The 19339-nt window shown below is 31.6% G+C and overlaps 2 protein-coding genes and 1 pseudogene across 6 annotated transcripts; 1 reads left to right on the forward strand and 2 right to left on the reverse strand.

Moving 5' to 3' along the window:
• Window positions 1-7302: 7302 nt before the first annotated feature.
• Window positions 7303-8101, forward strand: LOC110657540 (pathogenesis-related thaumatin-like protein 3.5; annotated as a pseudogene).
• Window positions 8102-8913: 812 nt separating this feature from the next.
• On the reverse strand, window positions 8914-11396 carry LOC110657564 (ras-related protein RABA4c). The gene is made up of 3 exons (XM_021814804.2): window positions 10958-11396; window positions 9376-9880; window positions 8914-9272 (listed from the first exon to the last, which is right to left on the reverse strand). The coding sequence occupies exons 1-2, from the start codon at window positions 11182-11184 to the stop codon at window positions 9430-9432; spliced, it is 678 nt and encodes a 225-aa protein (XP_021670496.2). The 5' UTR covers window positions 11185-11396; the 3' UTR covers window positions 8914-9272; window positions 9376-9429.
• A 2725-nt stretch (window positions 11397-14121) lies between these two features.
• On the reverse strand, window positions 14122-17445 carry LOC110649416 (transcription factor bHLH130). 5 transcript variants are annotated; one of them, XM_021803970.2, is made up of 8 exons: window positions 17327-17445; window positions 16820-16985; window positions 16117-16720; window positions 15075-15379; window positions 14819-14992; window positions 14655-14720; window positions 14480-14548; window positions 14122-14387 (listed from the first exon to the last, which is right to left on the reverse strand). In XM_021803970.2, exons 3-8 carry the CDS (start codon window positions 16697-16699, stop codon window positions 14316-14318), a joined length of 1269 nt encoding a protein of 422 aa, XP_021659662.2. In that variant the 5' UTR covers window positions 16700-16720; window positions 16820-16985; window positions 17327-17445; the 3' UTR covers window positions 14122-14315. The 5 variants fall into 5 exon arrangements, with proteins under 5 accessions (XP_021659662.2, XP_021659664.2, XP_021659666.2 ...); XM_021803972.2 differs by lacking the exon at window positions 17327-17445 and adding an exon at window positions 17012-17175 and having other exon boundaries at window positions 16820-16918; XM_021803974.2 differs by lacking the exon at window positions 17327-17445 and having other exon boundaries at window positions 15075-15355.
• Between the last annotated feature and the right edge of the window lie 1894 nt (window positions 17446-19339).

The raw sequence follows: 19339 nt of genomic DNA on the forward strand, positions 1-19339 counted from the left end.
GAAGAAGAAGAGGTGCCACCACCTTTGAGAGAAATAAGAGTGTTGGCTAATTTTATTTTTTTATAACATCACTTTATATAATTAGGTCAAGTAATCACTTAAACCTTATGCCACATGTCACCATCATATTGCATCTTATTTTTAATTGACTTAATCACATTAAGCCAAGTGTCAAATCTAGATTTAATCTTGACTTTGATCACCTTGCATGATAGGAAGACAAATGGTAAACTTATATGATGTCATGTGTCACCATCTCATAGTGCCATATGTCATCCTGTGAAATAACCAAATTATCCTTATATTGTAATTTTGAGTTCTCAACTCAAAATCATTATTTCTTCTCTTCTAATCAATTTATATCAAATATAAATTAATTAATTAATCTCCATTAATTAATTTCTCACAATTAAATTCATATTTAAACACTTTAAATATAAATTTAACTTATACTATACATTCAATAACCTAGATTTGTTTTTAAGTCATACTAGGGACTTTGTAATCTTATTACAAACCAAACCTATTTAATTAATTAATTAAACTCTTTAATTAATCAATTAAATTGCATTTTACTTAGTGATTATCTTGTGTATGTGTGTGACTTACTAGGCTCATCACTAATTAGCAATGAGATATGATATTAACTCTTAATATCATCAAAACTCTTTCTTATTATAAATGATTTCTCTAAATCATTTTAGGCATCTCATAGACCATGGTTGACACCTAGCATAGCGTACCATGGCCACCCAATCAGTAACAAGGAATACCTTAAATGAACCTTTAATCATATGTTACCATGCACTAGAATTTCTCTGTTACAAAATCCCAACTCCAGCTGGAGTCATGGTTTATGTCAAACCCCATTTGTTATGAATATTATGTTCTCTTTTAATTCCAGTTCTTGATTAATTAGACTTTTCTTGTCAGAAACTCTTTTCTGACTAAATCTGTCTGTCCTGGCCAGGAACTTGAAACATCAAGAACAATTAAATGAACATAGGACTTTATCCCTATTTACTTAGGGTAACATATTTCATCTTGATCAACACCTACCTCCATATATAACTAGTAGGAGCCAACACATGCCCATATACCTACACACAGTACAAGTATGAAAGCAGTATCAAACCCAAACCACCTATATACAAGATAACTGTGTTATCTCAGGTCTAAAGATTATATGCACTGATATGATATATGACAATGCATTGACAAGAGTAAACTCCATGTGCTGGTCATATGCGTCACTGATTCGGCCTACTTATCATGTATAAGTGCCTATCATATTTGTTATATGGCATGAGACTCACCATTCTATCTTATTTATATCTCATATAAATATCTTGGGAACAAACATGATTACAATCTTTCTGGATAAGTCATGTCCTTATTGTGAAGTATCCTCGATTGTGAACCAATTTATGATACTTTGTGCTAGAAATACTATCACTTGTATTCTTAACAACTTAAGAATAGAATTTCTAACAAAATATCAATAGAATTTTTCTATTACACATAAATACATTATGTAAACGAAAAAGAGAAATTGCCTTTTATTAATAAAATATGTACAAGATACATACTAAATGATATGCTCTAGGGCATACTACTAACAATGGGGGCCATAAGAGTGAAGAGCAGCAACAATCACAGGGTATAGGACAGCCACTTGATGCTGGTCCTTCTAGCTCTCACCCACCTACTTTTGGGCAATCAAACTTATTTGCTTTTCTTAAAAATTTGGAAGCCAAAATTGACAAATTGAGTGATGCACAGCAGCCTGCCTCTGATGATAGTTTTGATATTGTGGTTGCTCTGAAAGCTTTAGAAGCTAAGGTTGATGCACTTGGTCAGAAGCAAGCCAAGCTTGAGAAAAAGATTAAAAAGAAATTTTTTTCATTCAGGAAAAAGCAAAAAATTCATGACAGAGAAATGATTATAATTTATAACAAGCTGACAGCCTCTTTTAACCAGCTGTACAAATGGGGCCAAGATATTTTTGAAGAGATGAAGGCTATGGTAGAAAACCTGGATACTGCTTCTGAGAAATCCAATGAGCAAGCACCTGCAGCAGCAAATGAGCCAGTACAATCCACAAATGAAGAAGACCAACTAGCTATCTAGTTTTAGAACTTTGTTTTTGTTAGTTTCAGTTACCTTATGAAACTTTAGTTTTTAATTGTGTACATTGGTCAGTCTGCTTTATATTTCAACTGTTAATTTCCTGGTTATTGGAACTTCTACATGTTTTATCTTTTTGTGAATGGTTTAATTTCTATTTTTCTTTATATCTGTTTGTTTCATGAATCTTAAGTTAGTTTGCTCATTATTGTTGGCTGCATTGGTTTATTTTGCTGTGCTACATGCATTGTCTTTGTAATCCAGATTTCTATTGAATTGATCATTTTCTTTAATCTCAGTCTCTATTGGCTATTGTAATAGCTTTATTAATATTGCCTTTTGATAGTTATATAACTGGATTATTGAAAGTTTAACAGCTACTCTTCTGTTAGCTACTGCAATACAGCATCTAAGGTAACTTCTGGCCATTCACATTCCGCATGTTGAAACTGTTTTCCTTTAACATGCCTCATACTAAGGGTTATGCTTTCATGTGAGCTATTTAAATTGCTTTAAATTTGCAAAATTTTTGAAACCCACCGAAATTTTCATGGAGCATGACATGCCCCATGTTGGTACCCAGTGTTAATTGCTCAGCATTCAGCACAGGGGCATGCTAATTTACCTTTACTTCAACATGCCTCATGCTTTTTGATCAACATGCCTCATGCTACAAATACTTATAACTCACATGCCCCATGTACATATTCTGATCATTCAACACTAGGCATGTATGTTCTACATGGTGACTCTTTTCCACTCTTTCTTGGTTTATATCTCTCGAGCTATCATTGATTGATTTCATTTACATTCTTGCCACTTCAATTAAGCCAATAAGGACATTGTCTCATTTGAGTTTGGGGGAGGGCAAAATTTTTGCAAAAATTTTTAATCCTTTTTATTTACATTACTTAAATTGCATCACTTATTTGTATTTCATTCATACTTAGTTACTTAGTTCACATACACCATACACCTACACCATGTAAATATATACACTTGCATATAGATATCATATAGATTATGTATAGTTTTTATTTCATTTTTGCATTCATTTTAGGAATCATGCATACATAAAAAAAATAAATTTGACCTAATTCTTAAAAGATTGAGAATCATTTTGAAAAACAACTGAGCTTGCCTCTGGATGGGTTTGATGGATTGAAAGTTTGAGATTGGTATAAGGTTATAAGATTCTTATCTAGGTTTATATAAATCTTCTTAGCCAAGGGCCACCCAATTAATTACATTGAGTTTTGAGTGCTTAGAGAAAACTCTAGAGTAAGAAATAACTAATTGTTTCTCACTAATCCTAGAACAAGCCTTCTAGACCTTTCGAGGCAAAATCTTAGTATTCACTTGAAAAGAGAAATGATCAAGGAATTCTTTGAATTTTAAATCCACATTTTTAGCCTTAATCAACCTCACTTTAAAATTTCCCTTTGAAATCAATTTGAGCCTTCATTTATACCCCTTATTTTTTTGGTACTAATAATCTACCTAGCTATAAACCTAAACACTTACCTACCCTTTATGAGAATAATTTGTTTAAGTGATAAATACAAAAAAAAAAAAAAAGCATATAATAATCAAATGGGAGAAGTACTAAAGTAAAATTGGCTAGTAATCATATCATGTTATAAAAATTATTTACCATCTAAGTATACAAAGAAATGAGTTTGGGGGTGGATTAAAAAGGGACAATTGCAATACAAAATTCAATGTTATTTATGTAGTCCCTGAAAGAGTTTCACAAATTATATGCTAGCATTGGTGATTTATTGTAAAGTTCTTTCTCTCATTTAATTCAAAAATAAAAATAAAAATAAAAATAAAGCGTATCTTGATCTTTTTAATAATTTAATTATTTTCATGTTTTGCTTCCCTTTTACCTTTTCTTTGTTAGTCACATTATTAGCCCTTAGCCCCATTACAACTATTAAAAGTCATTTTGATCTCTTGATTGTGTTTTGCTACATTAGTGGGGATTTGATTAGTTGGTTTGCCTATGGGATTGGCACATTATTCCTTCATTTAATTATTTCCATCATTATTTGAGGCACATTAGTTTATGGATTGTTTTAGAGCCTATTTGAGCATGATTTCTCTATGTAACAGATTGGTATGGGTTTGATGGAATGAATAATTGACCCAAGGCTAAGCGGTGATAACTTTGTTGAGAAATAAATTCCTCATACCTTGAAAGTGGGTATATGGTTTGTTGGTGGCTAGAGGTAAGTTTGAAAGCTTGGATGAGTGATTTTCATGAATCTAAGAAAAATGTACCCCAATTGCATATAATTATTTTTAATTTACTTGAGGACAAGCAAAGATTTGAGTTTGGGGGAATTTGATAAACCCATTTTATATAGGTATTTTAGGATAGTTTTGCATCCATTTTGCCCTTTTTAGTTTAGTAATTTTATGCTTTCAATACTTATTTTAGTTAATTTATTAATTTTAGTTTTATTATATTTGATTTTTGGAATTTTAATTTTTTTGATAGGTCTTAATAAGATTTAAAGGCAAAAAGGTCCATATAAAAGAAATTAAAAGTGATTTAGAAGCTTAAAATAATGTGAAAAATAAAGAAAATTTGCCTAAGGAAGAAAACCAACCGAGATTTTCAAGGGCTTCAACATGCCTCGTGTTGAAGGTCATGTGAAGATAAGAGTTAGCCAGCAAGAATCCACATGAGGCGTGTAGATTCAACACTGGGTCGTGCAGATAGAGATTTTGGAACAAAATCTGTCAAAAGATTCAGGGACTTCAACATGCCCCGTGTAGCTGGTCATGTAAAATTTAAAGGCTTCTTCTCCGAATCAGAATGAGGCATGTTGAAACTAACTTAAATCAACATGAAGCATGTGGGATGACGCTAGCAGATTTGCTGACATGAAAAAATTTTCTCTTTTCATACCTTTTACACCTTTTGTCTTTATCCCTTTAGAGACCATTTTTAGGGCAAAGTTTGAGGGGATATATAAGCATCATATTCTCATTTTTACCATAAGGAGAAAGAGAGAGAAAAATCAAAAGAAGAAGAAAAGAAGGAACCACGCCTTTTTTCTGGAGGAAGGACACCTGCAAAGTGACGTTTTCAGCTTCCTTCTTTAGAGATTTAGATTCTCTTCTTCTGGGTTCTTTTATTTTTTGTCTTATTTTCATGATTTCTTGCTCTATTTCATATTTTCTATTTGTAAATATAAGTATGAATGAGTAGATACTTAGGATTTCAGAGTTGAGTGCAATGATTTAAGTTTTATTTGTGGATTTGGACTGGTTTTAGCTAGATTTTAATATATATAAGTCTTGATTCTTATATTGTGTGCTTATTTACATACCCAATGTTGGTACGTACCCTTTGGGTTTTGTTCTTAATCTTCGATTGAAGGATCGAGAGGTGAAAATCTATGATAGATAATCAAAATAATGAATTTAATCACCTAGTGTTAGAAATAAACTAGTGGGTTAAGAGGAATTTCAAGTTGATTAAAGTGCTTAAAGGGTTTTGGGTAATTAAACATCGCATGAGCATGGAGTTTAGTTTTCTTTAAAACACTCTTTAATTTGCTTGAAAGAGAAATTAAAGGAAATTAGAATCAACTTTCTTCAAACTTGTATTTCCCTTAATTTTGGTTTTGCCTATCCAAATCTTAATGAAATTTATTTCATGAACCTTAACTCTGGAATCAATTTTGCCATTAATTAATTAAAACTTTAGTTACTTGCTGAAATTTTAGTAAATTAGTAGAATGCTTAGAATTTTAATTGCTTAATTCATTATAATTTCCTTATTTTTTCAATTTAATTTGCTGGATCTCTTACTCTATTTTTAGTATAAATTATTGGTAGCCCAAATAATCATGATTTTTATAGTTTGGTACTCAAATAACAAATCTCTATTGGACAATATCTTTTTTTTACTTCTTGAATGACCCGTATACTTGCCGAGTATGCATCAAATATTAAATTATTAATATAAAAAATAATATATACTCATTATAGATAAGTCAAATTTTTATATTTTATTTTTATAACTTTTTATATAAATTATAATTTTTGTCTCTCAAATTTTTTTAACAAAGATTTCATAATAAAAATAATAGAAAATATACCAATGAAATAAAAATATTTATTAAAGATATGAAATAATTTAAGGTTGATTAAATTATATGATAGTTGATTATGTTATCACAAATTAATAGTCAATTTTCTTTAAACTAATGGTCATCAATGATATTTTATTATTATTATTATTATTATTATTATTATTATTATGAAGAGTAACATGTAGCAAATAATATTTTTGAATAAATAAATTTATAAAAAAATAATACAAATAATTTTAATAACAAAAAGTCTTAATTTTTAAAAATCAAATTTAAAAAAAATAATAATTTAAATCATAAATATTAAGGTAGTATTGTAAATAATAATGATAATTAGAAGAGAAATAAAAAAAATTAAATAATAATTAGTATTTATAAAATAATATAAATAATTTTAAATATTACATTTAATTATAAAATATCTTAATTTTTAAAAATTAAATTTTAAAGAAAATAATAATTTAAATCATAAATGTTAAGATAGTATTATAAATAATAATAATAATTAAAAGAGAAATAAAAAAAATAAATAATAATTAATATAAATAAGAGTATTTATGAAAAGTAACATGTGATAAGTTTTTCAAAAAAAAAAATCAAGTGACATATCTTTAAAAATGCCACTCTGCTTTGTATATATATATGGATTGACAACTTGAATTAATTTTTTTTATTTAATAAAATATTAAAAATAAATAATTCAAGTATATTTAGTTAAAATTGTCCATAATTTACAGAAGTTGTAATTTTATATCCTTAAAACCTATTTTAGACAAAAATTAGATCATGGCAACAAAATCACATCCTTGGCCAATTTCAGTTCCACCAGAAAGATTAAGCTAAGTTTGGTTGGAGCTTAGGTGATCTGTCAGCTCTTCATCAAAAGTACACTTGTCAAAGCAAAAATTACTTGCTCTATTTATAATATAAACCACCTCACTATATAAGGTAATCTTGTTGAACCTCCCCCAGCATACGCACCTTCTTCCAGTTCTTTACACGTGCATATATAGGCAAAGGAACCTTCGCATCCACCCCTTCAGCTTTTGATACATTAGAAGTTATGGCGAATTGGCAACTTCTCATCTTCTTGGGTTTTATATCTTCCCTGGGTAACAAGAATTAACATCCCATTTCATGTTATTTTATTATAAGATTAATATTGTTTTTTTAACCATACAATAATTTAAATTTTACAATCTTTTTGCAGGCACTGAAGCTGTATATTTTACCCTTCAAAACAAATGTAGTGCAACCATATGGCCAGGGACTCTCTCAGGAACGGGACCTTGCTAATCAACGGTGGAACTCGATTAAAACCAGGTCAATCAATAACTATCGATGTACCTTACAAATGGTCAGGCCGCTTCTGAGCTCGTACCAATTGTAAGTTTGATCGCACCGGTAACGGGACGTGCTACTGGTGACTGTGGTAGCTTAGAACATTGTGGTGGGGCTGGCGGTGCACCACCAGTCACACTAGCTGAATTCACCCTAGATGACAAAAACTTCTATGATGTTAGCCTTGTTGATGCTACAATATCCCTATTTCCATTTACCCTTATGACGGCACTGGTGACTCCAAGAAGGTTGAGTGTTTTGCTAACTTCAATTTAAGATGCCCTAAGGATCTAAGAGCAGTAAACAATGGTAAGATCGTGGCATGCAAGAGTGCCTGCACAGCCTACAATACTCCTCAATATTGTTGCACTGGTCCTTATGGTAGCCCTCAGACCTGCAAGCCTACAGGTTTTTCAAAGATATTCAAGGCTGCTTGTCCATCATATTATAGCTATGCCCATGATGATGCAACAAGCACTTTTACATGCAGTGGAACTAATTATGTAATTAGGTTTTGTTGAGTTTTCATAACAATGAAAACGTGATAGACATAGCGTATATACATTATAACGTTCTGTTTGACAAGTATCTCCAAGAGAATCGCCCTATGTGGTTTAATTTAGTAGAGAAGTAGATAAACAGCCAACAAGACACTGATGTTTGCTGTATTTTATCAAATTCACTGAATGCATAAATCCCGCTATCAGACACGTTTATTTCTTTCTTTTTCCAAAAGTTTTCCTCTCCTCTTAGTACAAGAGGAGAGCAATGTGATGTTGTTTCTTAATGTATAGTTCTTATCTGCGTTAATGTTGCCTTTCTAATGGTGCTTCTAATGCAACTTAAGTAGTAATTTGCATCCTGTATTCATGTCTGCTTCTGTGTGATTTGGAACGTATTATGACTAGAGAAGATTCTTTTGGGTTCATGCACAACAGCACAAGTAAATAATCTAGGCCAGATATTCCACGTTTCAGGCACAAATGTGCCAGAGGTTCAACATGGGATATTACTTTAGGAGACCAACAGATATTATCTTGTGGCCTTCTCAACTGCATTAAGTCATTCTTTTGTTCACAACCAAATAAACTTACTAATTTATGCTTAAATCATATATCCCTAACTACAGGTGCTCATGACAGATTAAGCAGCATTCCCACCACCAGATGGGACTGAATTTGCAAAGACAAAAGATTTCTCTTAACAATAAAACAAATAATATTATTGCTTGCCTCTCTTATGCTCTTTAGCTTCTATTCTACAGTACAATACTTAGGCTGATCAAAAACTTTAGATCCTTAAAACAAGAACCAAAAATAAACCATATAAGCAGTTGTGAGAAACTCAGAGCAAAGTGATACTTTAAGATATTCATCAGAAAAGAATACCATCAAAACCAAAAGTCATTCACAAGTTGAATCAACATTCTATGAATGCTGTCCATGGGACAAAACATTATGAAATTTGTGTGGCATACTTTTCGTAAGAGAACCATTTTTCTTTGAGCTGCCAACCACAGCTAACTACTAATTATAACAAAATGAGCAATTTCAGACGTAATCTTGTGTATATCACAACATTTAAAGTTTGATTTCCACAAGCTCTATGTGCAAAAGAGCCAGCAAGTCACTGATAAAGTGTAAAAACTCGATTACCTGATATACAAAACCCCAAACGGTGCCATACAATGATCTGTTGCAGATGAAAAAATGTGGTCATGTTAAGCATGAAAAAGCAAGAACTATTTAAAATTGAGAAACCATATTGTTGCTGAAGCTATAAAACAGCATGTTACCTGAAACAACAAATAGCAGGAGCCCAGGAACTGCAGCATGGAAGGAAATTAATCCTATGATCTACTGCAACAACCTGAACTCCTTGCTTGCAATTCTGGCTCCTGTCCAGGGACAACAATCTTGGTTCCCTTGAGAAGTGAAGCATTTCCTCCACTTCCATGTTCGTCATTTGCAACAAGGCTCTTCTTGCTGACAATTCGATAAATCTCTGTCAGGACAGAAAGGAAAGCCGATTCAACATTAGTGGACTCAAGAGCTGACGTCTCCATGAAGAAGAGGTTTTCCTTTTGGGCAAATTCTTTGGCATCTTCAGTTGGCACAGCTCGAAGGGTCTCCAGATCAGACTTGTTACCTACAAGCATGATGATGGTGTTACTATCAGCATGCTCCCGCAATTCCTCTAACCACTTTGCTATATGATCAAACGACTGACGCTTGCTTATGTCATAGACCAGCATTGCCCCCACTGCACCTCTGTAGTATGCACTTGTCACTGCCCGATACCTAAGAATGCCACCACAATTTACACAATCAATATATGCACCCATTATCAGGGCTTAAATGTAGAAGCAGGGGAAAGAGGCCATATAAATATCCTGTTCAATGCTTCACCAGTGAATTACGTACATTAAGGAACTATAATACATACATTAAGGAACTATATTGATCTTTTCCACACAGGCATTACAAAAACATGAGTACCCAAGAGATCAGCACCTGTTGTAATAGATAAAAACTCCTCTAGTAATTACACACTTTCCTAACAGAAAGTCATAGTAACGGAATCATTCATTTCCCATTTCACTAGTTCGTTCCTCATACCAACTAGGATTTTTTACAACATGTAATTACCGGACAAGATAAATCGAAGAGGTATGTTTGAAGAGAATGATTTGCACAGATACTAGGTGTCAGCGGAAAATGCAGTTCAGTCACGAAATCAATGAAATTTAGTTTCTATCATGGTTCAAATAGTGCCCATTCAAATTTACCAGCCCCAAAAAAATTGCTTTAAGGCAGTAAGAGCTAAAATAACAAGCATATTACAAGAAAACTAATAGAAAGGCATGACACATATGCTTTACCCAAAAAAAAAAAAAAAAGGACCATGTCAAAGCTGTTATTGAGAAAAGCAACTCCTCAAATAGGTATGATAGTTGTTAGAGGGTATTCAAATTTGAATTAAAGTTAATTTGACATATTTTACTCATCAAAACTCCAAAATAACTAACAGTTTTCTTCAACATCATCTAGAACTAGAATGATACTTTTTCAAAAAGCGCTTAAGATCCTTAAAAATTACATGCTCACAAGTCACAACCTACCCAAAAAAAAATTTATTAATAATAAAAACGTAAAAAATTAGACTTGGGATCTCAACACCGGAGTGAACTATTTTCACTTATTGTTGATTCACCGTTAATAAACTATTAGCTCAATGAAACTAAATAACTATCCAAGAAATTGAATAGATGCATGAAAATAACTTAATCACTGCTCAACATCCAACAATTTTAGTTCTTTTTCTTTCTATAACCAGAATTATTCACCTAAACTCCAAGAGAGAGAAAGAAAGAGTACCGTTCTTGACCTGCAGTATCCCAAATCTGAGCTTTGATGGTTTTGTGATCAATAACGATGGTTTTAGTCTGGAACTCTACTCCGATCGTGGCTTTGGAATCCAAACTGAACTCGTTTCTGGCGAATCGAGCCAGGAGCTGCGATTTGCCCACCGCTGAGTCACCAATCAGTACGATTTTAAACACGTAGTCTATCTTCTGATTGAAATTCACTTGCAAATTCGACATCCCTATCTCTTATATCAATTTCAAGCTAATTTTTTTATATGAAGAAAATTATTTACATAAAATTCAAAGCTTGGTACAGTATGAATGGTAAAGAGAGATCAGGATCAAAAGAAAGAAAGATCAAAGCCTGTAGTAGAGTAGGTGAGGTTTATGAGAAGTCTGAGTCTGGGGTTTGATGAGAAATTGAAAGGAAAAGGTGGGTATTGAAAAGAAAAAATGCCGCCTCTTGACAGCAAAAAAGGGGTGAATGTCATATATGGTACATGAATTTTGAGCTTCAAAACAGAATGGTGCATAAATTTTAAATTTTAACTTAAAACCTTCTAAATTTAAAAAAAAATAACTTTAAATCCTGAATAACTTACAATTTTCAGTTTAAAAGTAAAATAATGATATATCACATTAAAATAGGTTTAAAAATTTTTTATTCCCTTTTTCTCTTTTTCACTATATATCACTCTCACTCTCTCTTTCTCATCTTTATTTTATTTCTCCCTCTTTTATTCAAGGCCTTCTTCATCCTCCCAACTATTCACTCTCTCGCTCCTTCTTCTTCCTCGCTTACGGCTCTGAAACCCATTCACTTCTATCTTTAGTAATTGTATTATAAATCTAGATCTAAGTTGTTTTAGCCTATTCATCAGCTTAACTTTTATGTCTTCATCAACTTGAGATTTTTAATTTGCAGAATAAGACAATATACACCTATTAAAAAAAATAATTTCATAAAAGATGAAGTATACATCAAATTGTAGTGACTTCTTCTTCCTCAAGTTTTGCAGGCTTCTTCTGCTTGACAGGTTTCGCTTATAACTAAAACATCAGCCCATTAGGTTTAACTTTTTTTTTTTTCTATTGTTTTGTGTGTGTATATAATTTTAAAATCAATTAACAAAAAAATAACTTTAACCAAAAACACAATAATCTCCTTTCTTTTTGCCTTGATTTAATTCTAGATTTTTTACCATGTTGAAGACTAGGGTTTTTTTTCTTAATTTGGGTTTTATTGGAAGGTTTTTTTTTTTTTTTTTCCTTTTCTTTCTTTATATGCCTTGTTGTTGGTTCTAATTATTTTTCCTCTTTTTCTCTTTTGTTTTTTCATTTTGGAATTTTTGGTAGGTAATAGTTTATAGTTTAACGACATTTGCAAAAGAGATATGAAGTGAGAGAGAATAAGCCCATGGAAATAATGTTTTTCTTTTTTATTTTCCTTTTTTTATGTCATATTTTGGTATTTGATACGAGATCAATGGGATTGAAGGCCATGGGAAGTATGAAAAGTGATTCAAAATGAGAGATTGTCACATTGAAAGAGCAAAGACCTTTTTTTCTATTTTTTTTAAGAAATTTTTGGAATTTTTTGTTTATAGATCTTGAGAGAACTTTTGTTTGCAATTTTTCTATTCTACTTCTTTTTTTTTCATTTTCATAAATCGTGTCTTATTTTATTGTCAATTTTTTTTTTCTCTTTGGGTGAATGGCAAATGCAATAACATGATCATGCTCCTTTACCAAGCCATAATTTCGATATGGTATACTTTGCAGCTTGAAGCATTTTTACACACTAGAGTCTTCACATTCCGAAGAAATAAAAGAAATTGTTAAATAGATAATGAATGAAGTTCTCTTCAAAGTCATGAGAGAGGATGTAGAAGGAGCTGAGAGGACAAAGAAGGTATTGAATGCAAGAGAGAAAAACAAAATAAAGTTGAGAGAGAGTGTGAGGGAATACACAATGGAGGAGAAAGAAGAGATGTATCATGTCACTATTTTACCTTTAAATCGGCTATTGCAAGTTATATGGAGTTTATAGTCACCTTTATTATAATTTAGGAAGTTTTAAGTGAAAATTTAAAGTTTATGTATGATGCTATTGTCAATCCTAAAATTCATATACCATTAGTGAAATTTACCCAAGAAAATAGCAGCGGAAAGAGAGGGGCACGAGTGTGTTTTGGGTTCGGCTTGATTTAAAATTGAAATTGAATCATAATTGAACCGGTTAAAATTAGAATAAAAAACTGTCAATGTCAATGGTTCTTGAGATTGAATTGGACTAAATCCATGGCAGCATAAGTTCGGTTCCAGTTTAGGATTCTGTAAATCTTTAAACATATTGAAACTAATGGTTAAATTTATCGATTCGGTTAGATTTTGAACTGAATTTTTTTTTTAATGGCATCTCACTAGATCGATCTAGAATCACCGATTCTCGGTTCACTAAAGGGGCTAACCTGAATTGGTCCTTAAACCTCAATGTTTCAATTTTGATCTTGGTTTAATTCAATTCAAATCCAATGTTCTCAATTTTATTCAAATTTTTTTAAATGAGAAAAAAAATGATTTGGTCTGAAATCAAAACAAATAATTTTAGTTTAATTTCAATCCAATTCACTCATAGTTTGAGTCAAATATGAATTTGATTGATTTTTTATTATGAATCGGCCCATGACCCGGTCTATAAGAGATGCATAGCATTTAAACTAAATCGAAATTATCTTTAAATTGAATCAAAATGAAATTAAAATCAACCAATTACTTGTATGGCCCACATTTCTTGCTCAGTAAACAAAAAATTTATAATAATTTAATTAAATTTTTTTATCTATATTTGGAATAAAAGAAGTGAATTCTTTTTAACTTAAAAAATTTTTATTTAAAAAAATATAATTATGTAAATTTATTTAAATTTTTTTTTCTTACAAATAATTACTATAAATAAAGTACTGAAAAAACTATTTACACAGATAATGCAAGCTACAAAATCCCAATTCTTTCTTGAAGTCTTACCCTTCATATCACATTGTTGGATCAGAATCAATTCACAATAAAAAAATAAAAAATAAATAAAAAAATAAAAAAATTGAAGGGCACAAAACACCACTAAGACATTTACATTCAAGAAATTACAACATAGTATGTGCTAAGCAACTCATCTTCTTGAATCCTGCAGTGCAGAAGGATCTGATTTCATTTTTCTTTCCAAAAGAGATTCATCATTAAGAGTACTAGCTTGCAAAATAGGTAACATCACAATCTCCTATTCTTCTAGAGTACATTAAAAATTAAGTAGCTGGTTATTCTTCTCAATCCTTCACATTTTCCCAGCTGCATATGCATACAGAAACAAATCAAGCAGACACATTCGAATACTGTTTCTGTTTACTTGAACATGTGCACTTTGCTCTAGTATCTGTGAGGGTCTACAAAAGAAAGAAGAAAATTAGGTAAGAGAAGGTAAATGTAGTTGAAAGATAAAGTGATCTTGATTCATGATTGGTCCTTTATATATTACCTTAACCTGTTTTTGAAGGTCTTTAATGTACTCAACTGCCAAATCTAACATATCTGCTGTGTTCGTTTGCTGCCAAGAAGAAAGGTATTAAAGATGCTTAGTATCTAATAATCATTGGAACCCAAATCACAATTTGAGAGTGAAAAATTAATCTAGACCGTGATGTTTGAACTACCTTGTCCATGTTTGGGAAAAGATCTTGCAGTTTTCTCATTCTTTCACTGATCCGTGTTCTTCTTACCTGCAGCAGATACATATATCAAATGGTTAATTCATTGGTCTTGTGAATAGAAAGGAAAGATTATTGCTGGATGAGTGAATGGGTTAATTGGGATGTACCCTCTCTGCAATGCTTCGAGGGTGAGTAGCGCAGCCCCTTTTCGCTCGAATCTTACAGGGAACGGAAGAACCTTGAAATTGCAGAAACTTCTCTATAGTAGCCATCTCTGAAGCTGTCTTAGGCAAGCTCAGGTGGTGAGTCAAACCAATCATGCGGTTTCCAGAATTCCCATTCTGACAAAGAATGATATTATTAGCATTTCAACAAAGAATTTAGCAGAACTAACAACAGCTACATAATTTCTGCAAAATTTACCTGATTGTCCAACATGTTAAAGCCAGAAAACACATTCCCATCATTACTTCTTAACCGTTTAAAGTCGTTTGATGAAGAATCATCCCATGAGTCATTTGCAAAATTCATGTACTGTCTCTTGCCAGTATTGCCTTCAGTACTACTTGCACCAGGGTTTTCATCTCCAATTTCAGCAATCCGAGGCAAAAACCTCTGCCCTGATGGGAAGCTTAGATGATTGTTTAACCTAGTAGTTGACAGGCTAGCGTCTCCATTCAAGTCATCGCAAGCTCGAAAACTGCCTGTATCTTTTGTAACAGTGAAGCCTGTTAGCCATTGGAAAAAATAAAATAAAATAATGAATCAATCTTGAAGCAATGAACAAGAGACAATTAATTAGTCGTAATGGCTGAACTCAATATTTCAAGGGAACACAATTAGGATCTAATTGAAACTAGAAAACTCGACTTTACCATCAATATTAAGATTTCAGAAAACTGAATAAACATAACTCAGCTACATTGACTAATGTTATTCTGTAATTCTGGACTAGACTCTTTCTTTCACCAGACAATTCGAGTAATTCAATGGGAATAGAAGAAAAAAAGCAAATTCCAAAAGTCAATTTTCTTTGCTTAAAGAAAAAACTTTTAGAGGTACCTTTAACTTTTCTGGGTGAAAAAGTCCAACAAATCTTTTTGTTGCCACCAAGCCAAGCCAGGAACAAGAACTCAAAATGTTTGATTGCAGAAAAAGTGAAAGAAATCTAAAGAGCATTTTCCTTTATTCTCAATTTAATCTTTTTTTTTTTTTAATTTTTGCAATTTGAAAAATCAGATGCCATCATACCATTCCCGTCAAGAATTCAAGGGAATCTTAAACAAATATAAAAAATAAGATTCCTCCTACAGTCGTACATTTCTTCTATTTATTGCCAACTTTCTCGGAAAACAACTAGAGATAACACGCGCGTGTGAACGCTCTCACACACACATATATATACATGTTAAATTTTAAAATTTTTATGTGAATTCAAGTAAGAGCGAGAAAAAAATAACAATACCGTTGTCAACGCCTAGGTTGGAGAAAAATACAGCTGGAGAGCTGTTTTGCCTAACAAGATTGGATCCATTCACTGTACTCATCTTTGATGCCTGCATAGAATTCTTCAAAGCCATTGAGTTCATGACACCATAAGTGTTATCCAGAGAATTGCTAACATTCAGAGAATTTCCATTATTAGTCAAATCATTCACTGGTAAGCTTTGATAAACCATTTGTGAATCTTCCATTTCTCGCTTCATTGCTGGTTTTTCTTCAAATTCTTGCAAATTCCGAGAATTGGAATCCTCTGAACCACTTAATGTTGACATATATCTTGCCAACATGGTATCCATCTCAGGGCTCGAAGATCGAAAATAGCGGTAATTTTCACCTTCAATGCCACCACCGTCACCCCCATGACCACTGGTGCCATTAACAAGACTGTCAAGAAATGAGCTTGGCGCTGAGCGATACCGCATTAAGCCAGAATTATGCTGGTGTTGTTCCTGATGGTAATGATGGTGATTCAAATCCATATATTCTTGAGTCCTTCTCAATTCTCCATCTTGGTAATTGAAACTAGGACTATACAAAAGACTCATGTCTTCTTGTCTTGAGGGGCCCTGAAAACCACCAAGAATACCATACATCATTCAATCTCCTTTTCTGTTCCTTTCTTGCTAAGCTAAAATTGCTGATAATTCAATGAGAATAATATGTACCTGAGCTGCTTTAAGCAATTCCAAATGTGAACATTGCTTTGATTTGCTTGAGCGCCAGACCTCTAACCTTTGCTTAAACTTCAAAGTTGCTTGGTTGTTCTTCAATAGAAAAAATACCCAAGAAAGATCAGCTTTTCCTTCAAAGTAAATCCAACCCAAAAAAAGGCTGCAAAAAAGCAACAAAATTGTTACATTTCAGTGAGAAACCAAGTCAAAACAGCTTGCATTTACACTAGTATATTGTTGATCAAGCCTTGACTGAGGAAAATTAGCTTGCAAATCTAACACAATATACAGGACATGTAAGCATGAATGCACTTAAGTTACTTGTACAAATGAACAAGAGAAGAAAAACAACTTTGCATCTACTTGGAATCTCTGTTGATTTATGGCCCTTAGCATTGGAAGTAGTAGCTTCAAGACAAAAGAATTCACAAGACAAGACATGTACAAATAGTACAAGTCATTAACTCAAATTTAACACCATGTGAGCTATCAACAAAGTACCTTAACTTTCTGAGTCTCAGCTTTTATCACTCTTCTTCCTCTGCAAAACACTGAAATCAAGAAACAACCAGAAAGAAAGAAAAAAAAAAAAAGAAAGAAAGATAGAGAGAGAGAGAGAGAGAGAGAGAGAGAGAGAGAGAGAGAGTCCAGGAGCTGAACAATCTTGTTGTTGTCCCTCCAAATATGCACATATATGTACAAGTATTGTTACATAAAAACACTTGAAATTGAACATAATTACAGAAGGATGCCATTGATGATGATGATGATGCAAGGTAGTCCATGACACGTAAGCCATGTAGATTGACCAAAATACCCTGGAAACATTATTGGAATTTTCTAGGTTTTTGGTATATAAACCTGACATGTGGAGTGTCTGTTTGTTGCAACATGGAATTGTTTATGAGTTTTGATTTGTGGGTTTTGCTTTTAAGGTCTAAAAGAAAACAACTTTAATAAGGCATATGAATGTGATGCCTTCTTTGCTTATGGGTCAAGCGACTCTGCTGTGACATGGAGAGTTAACATTCACATAATACTGATGGAGAAAATGGGAAAATTACAAAACGTGGAGTATCGGGTGGTGCTGTTGCTCTCTTGGATAAGGGAAGAGCCAAGTAGTTGGCTTGTTTAAATATAATAATAATATTTTTCCCCTTCGATAATAATATTTTCAACCTTTAATTTTTTGTTTTAAAGTAAAGAAGCACTAATCTATCTTAATTAAGTAAAAATAGTAATATTGGCCATTTTGATATTTAGGGATGCTAAAATTGTGAGGGTTTAATTGCATCTTGGCTTGGATTAAGCAACAATTTAATGTAGCCATTTATTCTTTGACTATGGTAGTTTTATCTCATGCTAGTTTTAATTTTTCATTTGAGACTCCAAGTTTTTTATGTAATATTTTTTTATTTCATGTTATTTTAGATAATTATATTACAATTATCTCTAAAATTATGAGTTAAAATTCTAATAAAAGTTTGATTAAAATAATATTTTAATTTCAATGAAAAAATATTTAGATTTTTGTGGTCATATGACACATGATAATATGATATTAATCAAAATGAAATTGCTAAGTACCAACAACAGCCTTAAATTAATAAAACACACAATCATTATCAATTTCCTTTGAATATAATTTATAAATTGACTCTTTCTTTGGTAAAAACCAAACCAGGAACTAAAACAAAGTCTGGTATTGTTAAGTTTCATTGTTTTCTAATAGAATCTCTATAATTTCAAACCAAACCCTAAAAGTTAATTTTATATATAGAGGTATAGAGGCTTGCAGCGTACAAGTTTTGAGCAAAAGATTCAATGAAGAAAGGAAGAAAAGACAAAGAAGAAAGGTTCTTAGTCGAGAAACTCTTTAAACCCTAATTATTATTTTTACCATATATATATATATATATATATATATATATATATATATATATATATATATATATATATTTATAGTGTGAAGTTGATGTGATTTATAGCTGTTCAATGAATGGAAAACATTGACCAAAATGGTGATATAATTGCATTCACACATGTGGGTATTTAATTTCTTGATTGTTAACAATTCAATGCAAGCTAATTACTTGATTAAACTCATGGTTTTATTAAATCAATACCACCATAATCTCATGTTACTTTGTCTAATTATCAACACTGTTTATTATTAGTTGACTTTCTTTTCTTTTTTTTTTCTTTTTTTTAGTATATTAATTAGTTGACATTCATAAAATGTCAACCCTACTCATGAGTAGTAAGTCATGGCTTTTTTTTTAAGTAGATGGAACTTAAATTTTATAATTTTTATTCATTATTTGATCACCCAATTGAAAATCATAAATTTGATTTCAAGATTTTTCATCAACAATCCAAGAACAAAAGTATGTATTCAAATAAATATAAATATAAATAAATTACTTCAAAAAACCACTAATAAAAGTTTAATTAATGGATACTACTTAAATCTACATTTATTTTTTTAATGTATTAAGGGAAAAAAAATACTTA

Source organism: Hevea brasiliensis, chromosome 8 (genome assembly GCF_030052815.1).
Source record: "Hevea brasiliensis isolate MT/VB/25A 57/8 chromosome 8, ASM3005281v1, whole genome shotgun sequence".
Taxonomy (NCBI): Eukaryota; Viridiplantae; Streptophyta; class Magnoliopsida; order Malpighiales; family Euphorbiaceae; genus Hevea; species Hevea brasiliensis.